The 8,749-nt window shown below is 38.7% G+C and overlaps 1 protein-coding gene across 2 annotated transcripts in view; it reads right to left on the bottom strand.

Annotated features, from left to right (window-relative positions):
- Positions 1 to 781: 781 nt before the first annotated feature.
- The window catches only part of cdkn2a/b (cyclin-dependent kinase inhibitor 2A/B (p15, inhibits CDK4)), a 63,902-nt gene continuing 55,934 nt past the window's right edge, over positions 782 to 8,749 (bottom strand). For both annotated transcript variants that reach the window (XM_078569439.1, XM_078569447.1), the window contains 2 exons: positions 3,380 to 3,532; positions 782 to 1,583 (listed from right to left, as the gene is read on the bottom strand). In XM_078569439.1, the coding sequence (XP_078425565.1) occupies positions 1,320 to 1,583; positions 3,380 to 3,502 (387 nt within the window). In that variant the 5' untranslated portion in view covers positions 3,503 to 3,532 and the 3' untranslated portion in view covers positions 782 to 1,319. The remainder of the gene's footprint in view (positions 1,584 to 3,379; positions 3,533 to 8,749) is intronic.

Here is an 8,749-nt window from a genome sequence, read left to right as displayed (position 1 = left end):
AGCTTCCCAGATCAATGATTAAAGCCTTCATGAAACTCATACTCGAGTGACCAAATCAAATGCAAATAATATTTAAATAAATAATATTTTCCTCATTCTGAGAGAATTCGCATTAACTCAGTCCAGAGGGCAACATACGAAACAATGTTAACAGAATCTGTAAAAATATTCACATAATTTCCAGCTAGTCTCTATACAAAATAAATAGAACTGCACATCAGTGCAAAATCAAACGTTATGAAAGGTTCTCCACGTCATAAAGCCAAAGTTTGGTCGTTTTATTGTGTGTCTTTTGCGCATCCAGCATTAGGGGCGACATATGTTCTGTTTCAAGATGAGAAGACGCATTGTAAATGCAATAGCCTGATGTTTGCTAGACGGATATATTTCCACAGTGCGCTGAATATATTTTAAAACAAGCACATGTAAAGTGTCGGAAAGCCGTGTACGGATGGGAATGGTTAGCAAGTGGGTGGAGGCGATCGAGAAACTCACAAATGATAAACCCGCAGTCCGCTGCTTGGCCCACAGTCACATTGACTGATATCCAGTTCTAACAGTTTCTGATGTAAATATACTGAAGTTAAGCCGTATTGCTGGGAGGACATCCGAAGATGGATGATACCGACCGAGCTTGGCCCTCGTGAAACAATAATATTGCGCTCTGTTTTGCTGGGCAGAATGTACATGGTTTATAGAATTTATTTGTCTAAACGCTTCCAATTCCGTTTTCAATTATCTCTAAAGATGCCATTAAGTGTGAAATAAATCAAACAACGATCTGAATTTTGACAGCTGTTTTGAGGGCAACATCAGCAGCGTTTACAGGTTACAGTAAAAAGACTGTACATAGAAATTATAAAAGCCAGTCAAAGTCTTGGGTCCAATCAGCCCTATAGACTAGTTATTGCAGCCATTAAAGACACTGGAAAACCATGTCAACCTAAATTAGGCATAAAAACACGCTTTAAAAGGAAATGGCGAGGTATTAGGAAATGGGATGGCAGAAAGAGAGGTTAGGAAAAGTGCCCGGAGTTTGGTTGAGTAATGTAGGAGATTTATTTTTAGAAATCATAAGCTACAATCATATCTGATACATCTATAAATAACAAGTCGAAAGATGTTACTGTAAATGTTTCATCTGCACCTTTATGTACTAATTCCTAAAACACCTTTGTTGTATTTACAGTATTTTTATTTGGAATCTGTACACTTATAACAATATCAAAAATGTTTTTAAAATGTCCTTGCCATCCAATGTACTTCTGAAAATCAAAACTAAACCTAAGATGGCTTCCCCCCTATAAGAATACAGCCACTCAATCGCCTTGCTTCAGATTACCTAGGTATTTCACCACTTCCCAGTGGTTATTTTGCTTTGCCAGATCGATGGGAAGACGGTTGTTTTTGTCTCGGAGATTGGTGTCAGCCATCCCGAATTCTACCAGGACTTTCAGCGTGTCCAAGAAGCCTTCCCTGGCCACATCGTGAATTAATGCTATTTGCTGATTATCCTGCCGGTTGGGGTCTGCTCCGTTTTCCAGGAGAAGCCGACAAACGTCCGGACAACCCATTTTCATCACCTGCAATGGGAGAGAAAGAGAGAGAGAAAGAAATTTGCCTAAAAAATGGTACTAAATAGTTAAGACCCAGTGTAGAGCAGCAGATGGAGCTGAATTTATCAAATCTAAATTTATATTCGTTTCCTTCCTTTCTATTTAATGTCTGTCCCAGTGTCACTTTTTAACCATTTTAGAATATTTGTCTATTGTATCAAAGGACCAGGTGGATAAATGCAGGCGTGTGTACAAATCCGTCAGCAATTGTATTATTTATTTTCATTTTATTCCCTTTCGTGCTTTAAATTTTCGAATAATTGAATTCTCGGCTCCCCATGTTTGTTATTTCTGTTTCTGGGATTTAGTGTTGTTATAAAATTATTCAATTCTTTAAAAAAAAATTAACGATACATAAAAAAACTGCAACATTCATACCAAAATCTAGCCTCAAACTAACAAATGAGCAGGTAGTGATCAGAGCAACAGCGGAGCACGACAGAGATTAAAACTTTCAATAATTCAGATAATGTCCAATCCCAGTGTAAACGTGTATAAGGCGGTGTCTGGATAGTTATGTAAAATTAAAAGGGAAGTCGCCAACAAAACATAAAGTTTCTTCAAATTAAAAAAAAAAATCAAATCATTCCGGGTAAAGCAGTTCGGAAAACACGCAAACATATTTCAAATATAAATGTTAGAAAATATAATTAGATATTAAATCTGCAAATTCCAAGGAAATACAAATACAACGAAGATATTTCAGACATTGGTATAAAAAATCAAATCAAATATTTACAATGGCATATTTAGACATTAATTTCCAGTTAAGCTGCATACGTAGGAAAATAAAATTAAAATATACAATTATAGCCTACGATTTTTTAAAAAATACAGGAAAATCTTCTACAAAACCCGACCAAACCTCTGTTATTAACCTCTCTTCCTGGCTGCACATCCAATTGTCTAATACCTCGTTATAAAGCTTTTTGGGCTAGTCTTTACTTTTAAGGCGCGTTTTTATGTTGCTTAATTTGTGTTGACATCGTTGTCCAGTTAAATTTTAAAATGTACAACCTCAACGATGAAGTAGTTCAATATCCAGACGCTACCGTTAAAACAATTTATTATGAATTATCCGACATCAGATTAAATCGATACGGACTAATATCCTTGGTCAGGACTGGAAGATTAATTTCTTCTATTTAGTCTGCATCAGGATCGGTAACTTATCTGTGGCCTACCGGGTCTTTCTGGTTTCCTTGTTTTATTTCAGAATGGCAGCATCTACAGTCCTCCTGAGTACATTTTGGATAAATATCCATTTCGTTAGTTTATATGCCGTTGGTGTTAATAAAATAAATACATAATCCATTTAAAACATTCAAACGGATGGACATTTATCGTTTCTTTGTTATGCGGGTATTAAAATGGCGCCAAAATAATATTTCTTTTGTAATAACTATGAATAATTTTCCAATTCGAATTTTCTTTTTTTTACTTTCTATCCCTCGATAAAAGTGTGGGTCTATTTAAAATACTTCCGGGATTTGAAATAGTTCGAAGCCTTAAAATTGGAACACACTGCTGTCGCAAAATTGTATTCCCTTCTCCAGAATAAACCCAAAATTTGAATCAGCAAACGGATTGAACAGGTAATAGAGATTGAGGAAAGTGCTGATGCAAATAACGCTCGTCAGAGAAATATCGGTTGACAATTGCTTAGCCATGCAAAGGTTAATAATCAAGTTGCGTAAATCACATGGACATGTCTTACTATATGAGCGAAACACGATAATAGAACATTAAATAAAAATGTGTACCTGTATAGGAGTCCTGCCAAAACTACTGATACCATTGGGGTCTGCTCCATTATTCAACAATTGTATTACATTTGCAATGTCCCCTTGAGCTGCTGCGTTTGCAAGTCTGTCGTTATTAGCCATGTTTTCTGGTTAATTTGTTTTCCTTCTGTACTGTTTAGAAAATAACAGTAATAATAATGAATTCAAGCTCGCTACTTTTTCAGCCTCCAATCTGTTATCGCACTTAGTGACAGGTCTCTCTGCAGGGAGTATTTAAATAGTTTGAGAAGGTGGAGCGATGTCAGTAAATCATCCTCTGGTCGTTGTTTTTTTGATTAGCTTGGATGAGTTGGCGAATAACTGGTCGTTGGCTCTCTCAGCGCATTGAAGTTACAGGGGGACGTTGGGCAAGGGCTGCTGCCCGACGAGGGGCGCTGCTCCTTGACTGACAAGGCGCTCGCTGCGATATGTTCAGACTTGTCTTTGCGCCTGTGCGTAATGACTGGGGTGAGGCCTGACGTCACAGAGCATAGTGCGCAGGCGCGAGCGAGGGAAGCCCTGAACGGGCAGCAACAACCGTGCGCCTGCGCGGAACGGCAGCCGCGCCTGCGCGCTTCCTCGGACGTGGAGACGGCAACTGTCGAGGATGGTTGGCGGGCTTTGGCTGGGGGGGGGGGGGGGAGGGGGGAGAGCGATGGTGGTGGCTAATGCAGCGCGTGGATGGTCGAGTTCAGCACGCGCAGGGGCTCATTCCTTCTCAGATTTAACGCGATTCACATATAGACTGGCCCTCACTGCTTCCACTCCTAACAGGTTGTCTGTCTGCACGTGAAGCTGCGGAGCGGCAGCCTGGCAGGGAGGGAGGAAGGGCTCGTGCGCGGCTCAGTGGCCCCCGGAGTTGGGGGGAGAGACAGTGGAGATCTGAGTCCCGGGTTCGAGTCCGGATCCTGCCGGGGTAATCCCTGATCCGGTTCTGCGCCCGCTGAAAGGGCATCACTGTCTCAGTTTATCGGAGCTTCCGGCCAGCGCCTTGTGCAGCACGGAGCTGGTGTTTTTTTCTCTCGAAAGAGATGTTTACTGATTTAAATTCATGCATGCCGCTTATTGAACTTGCCTTTTTGAATGCTGTTCATGTGCTGTTGTGTTTATAATTAGAGATAACGGCGAGGTCAGGCTGGGGCTGTCAGTAGCTTTTCTGTCAGTTTGGAATTAGCCCCCATAATCATTCTGGAATAGTGACCGTGCATTTATTTTAAAGTTTAGGATCCATACCTCCTAAAGAAGTACACTGTCATGTAGGTTAGAATTGCTCCGTCTGAACTGCTAACGCTAGCTTCCACTGTCAAGCCACTCTTGCCTCTATAAAGTAACGTTTCCTACAGTTCAGCAGTGACTACCCTTCATTGGCTGTGAAGCGCGTTTAGACGTCTGGAGGTCCCGAAAGGCCCTTAATAAATGCCAGAATCATACTGGGAATTTTTCAGTAATTGGAAAACATAGATCAGAAAGATAATTATAATACGAATAGATTAAATAAAGGTTTAGACCCGCCACACTAAATTCTGCCGCCGTGAAAAACATAAATCTCCACTTAAAGTGCCAAAATGGAAGGGGTCTATCAGTTGGAACACATCCAATAACTAGGAGGACGCAAAGTATTTCGTTTTAATATCAATACTGTGCAGATGTTATAAAGTCTGTATGCATTTATGAATTATAAGTGCCCCTTCGAATATTAGATAATGTAAACACCAGAGTCGTGATGCAATAATTTCAATGCATTAATGAAAACAAATACAGACATGCAATCGCTGCCGATGCAGACTTCGCAGATTTCGACAAAAAATCAATAGCCATTACTGTAAGTTTATTGAGATCGTATATTTATCAGTCTTTGTTGCTCTGTGTTATTTCAGGAAGAACATTAATTATTTTATTTTGTAAAACTCGCGATAATCGACAATCACCACGTGCAGAGTATTTTTTTATAAACACATTAATAGTCTCACTGGTTCATAAGATCCGTGCATTGATAATGAAAGTATCATTCGTATTATTGCTACACAGTAGCAAAATCGCAGTTACCTTTTCAGCTTGGTTCTCACTAGGAATTTGTTCTCCTGGTAAGGTATCCGTCCCACTGACTTGTATGTGTGGCTATTCTGCTGATTTCTTAATTCCGGTTTTCCAAACCCACCCTCTACGGGGTTTTCACTATAATTACTTTACCTGCTGTCCACGCGGCTGGTGTAAACGCCCCTGTATCCCAGCTATAGATTCGCCCCGTTAACCGTACATAAATAAAGGCGTTATTTCCTTTCAAGTATACGATCAGCACCCCCCACCAGTCTACAATCCAAACAGAAGTAAAGTCTCCTACGCCCTCAGAATAATATCAGACTTTCTATTTAATCGATGCTGTTTTATTCAATTATTTTCACCTAATATTGATTACTTAACAAACTTGACCCGAAGATGAAAACTAGATCTGCCTTTTAGCTTTCAAAGAGAACAGATATCGAAAGAGAACAAATATCCAATGTTGTGTGCAATGCTTGACAGCCACTACTAGCTTTGTCTGTTTGGTATTTTACTTGCCACTGCACGATTCCCTTTATACAATGTCTGCATTCTCCCAGCGCCCGAATGGATATTTTTCGTTTCAAAATGGCTCCCTTTTATGACTATATTTTAAGTTGTTTAATAATAAGGATGAGTACCGCTATTGTTTTATCTCAATTCTCATTGTTCCATGTGGTAATTTATTCATTGATAATTGGGCAGTGAAATCTGCTAAGTGAAATTATTTCAAGCTAAAGTTCTTAAGCAGCCATATTTATGGCAAATGTGTAGTCACTACACTTTCCCAAACAAATTAGTTTTTGTATCGCAACTTCCCTCTTTGTGATTACTTTAAGTGCATATATATGTATATTTAATTTACACTGATATGAACAAAGCGGAAACAGTTGTATGAATAAATAATAGCCATTTTTCTCTCAGCATTTGAAGTCTGTGGTCTAAGTTTTATGCTAGCTTTATTTGCCTTTTTGTGTAGTACAGACCCAAAAATCTTGACCAAAAGGCCTTCCTCGATCTCGGGCTTGTGGTAGATATGATTTTATCCTTATGCTTATATTGTTTAAATTACATTAAGATCAACAGAAGGAACTATGTATTTCTCGTCTGAGCAAGCAACCATCCCATTCCTGTAGAAGGGCCGATTAATAATTGCCAGTGGTGGCTACATCACCTCAATTTAAAAGCTAAAGGACAATGCGGACTAGTTATCAGCTATCACAGGCCAACTGCTGTGAAATAATTTGCGTCATCAGGTAGGAAATTATAGTCTTGGGGAAGACATTTTAAAAGTTGTCATTTTAGGAAATTTTAAAAAAAATCAACACTTGCCCAATGTAGTGTAATGTAGTGTAATGATGATCACGTCTCCGGGAAACGCCTTTAAACGTTTTTCTCCATTAAAGGTGTTGTATATGTGCAAGTTGTTATAGACGAGATTAACCACCATGTATGATTTGTATAATAGGATTAAGTAATGAACAGAAGTCATCTGAAAATTAAAAAGCTCTCTTAAATGAGACATTTTGGCACAACAGGAAGCTGTTTGGCCCTGTTGCCATGCACAGGATTTGAATTATTACAAGTATCCGACCTTGCACTTTAAAAAATATAACTAGTATTCAGATTTCCTTTTGTAGTTTGGATGGGTTTGCTTTATAGATTTCTACACCGCCCATTTATGCGGAGCTGGAACGAAACATATTCCTGGGGGGAAATGCAGATACACTTTATGCTTCTGGAATGGCATCATCATGTGACAGTTGAAACGACTTTTAACAACTTACACAATTGTTTGAGCCCCAAGAACATTGGAGGAGAATTAAAATCACATATGTAATATTAACGCTACTGTTATAATACAAATTTGTACAACCAGGCACACATAATTAAGTTCATTGCTTTAAAGTTAAATTCGGGACATATGCGGTGAGATTATGTGACGATGACAAAGTAGTGCCATGTTCCATGCCTGAGTGCAGCAATTCATAATGGAAAGAATGACCATTTAAACAATATGGGCGAACAATTAACGTTTTTATGGTTTATCTTCCACCTCTGACCCCCCGCCCCCCGTCTCCAAACATACGCAAATACACACACTTTTGGGGTTTCAGTATGATTTTTCCCTATCCTTTTTAAAATATTCATTAACTAGTGTGGGGATCTGCCAAAACATTACCCGCTTCTGAGCAGCGTGAAGTCAAAGAACCAAGAATCTTCAGTAGTTAATAATCTGAAGGTTTTGGCTGCTAATATTCCTACCCATTCAATGGTAAAACAATTATGATGGGACGCCTGGTGAGTGTATGTTGAGTACTTACTAATAACTAATTAATTTAGAGCTCATTCAACCCGTAGGCCCCTCCCAATTGGACACGAGTAATACAAACAAATCTAATTTTAAGTCATAAACGTAATATTTTATGGTTTTAAACTTTAATGTGTAATAATGATTGGGAAGCATGTCTGTCCACATAGTGAATAAAATGAATGTCGTCAGTCTGTGGTCGTTTCCCTCTTTGCTTCCTCAGCCTGCGACACCATCCGACTTCTACAACCAACCTACTTTGAGCGTTGTTTGTAGGTGGGCTCTTGCTTGTCTGAGACCTTGCTGTCAGTTTCTTTAACCCATAACTCGCTTAAGTAAAATATATGAACATCTGGGTGCTGCGAGCTGATTTAAGAAATAGTACAAAAGATGAGATTGTTTAAATACTGAAAAGATACATCAATAAACACATGGTGTGTAATAGACTACTGCAAGAGTTAGAAAAATCACACAGTATCGTCAGAAATATAAAATAGACAAAAAAGAAACTCAACAAGGCATGGTTTTAGCACGGAGCTACAATATCTTACATACATCAATTGAAGTCACATTTAAAATGTTTCGCCTTGGTTTCATGGATTTCCCGCCCTTAAGTATATGTTTGGAAAATATAGCGAGCACATTTACATTCCACAGTATTGCATTACGAAGCAGTTAGGTTGAATTCCTATGAGCCTTTGCAGGGTCTCCATCTGATATTTCAAAAACTCTACATACACTGCGCTATTGAATCATATATAACCCTATAAAATAAGGTAGTAAAATGTTGACTGCAAGATTTTATTGGCTAAACTTAACAAAATTGGGAAATTAAAGATTCTTTTGTCGCTATATGTGGGGGCCGTGGGAATCTTTAGTTCGACATTTATTTTAGAACTTGTTTAATACAATTCAGCTGGAAAGAACCAGGGGGAGACGAAGAGGTTTGTTTATTGCAGGAGTTGTTATGGTCTGCTATGTAGTGTCTTAGAAGGGTG

This window comes from Cetorhinus maximus, chromosome 2 (genome assembly GCF_964194155.1).
Source record: "Cetorhinus maximus chromosome 2, sCetMax3.hap1.1, whole genome shotgun sequence".
Taxonomy (NCBI): Eukaryota; Metazoa; Chordata; class Chondrichthyes; order Lamniformes; family Cetorhinidae; genus Cetorhinus; species Cetorhinus maximus.
Note: the sequence above shows the minus strand (reverse complement) of the source record. Positions and strands in the feature narration are given on the sequence as shown.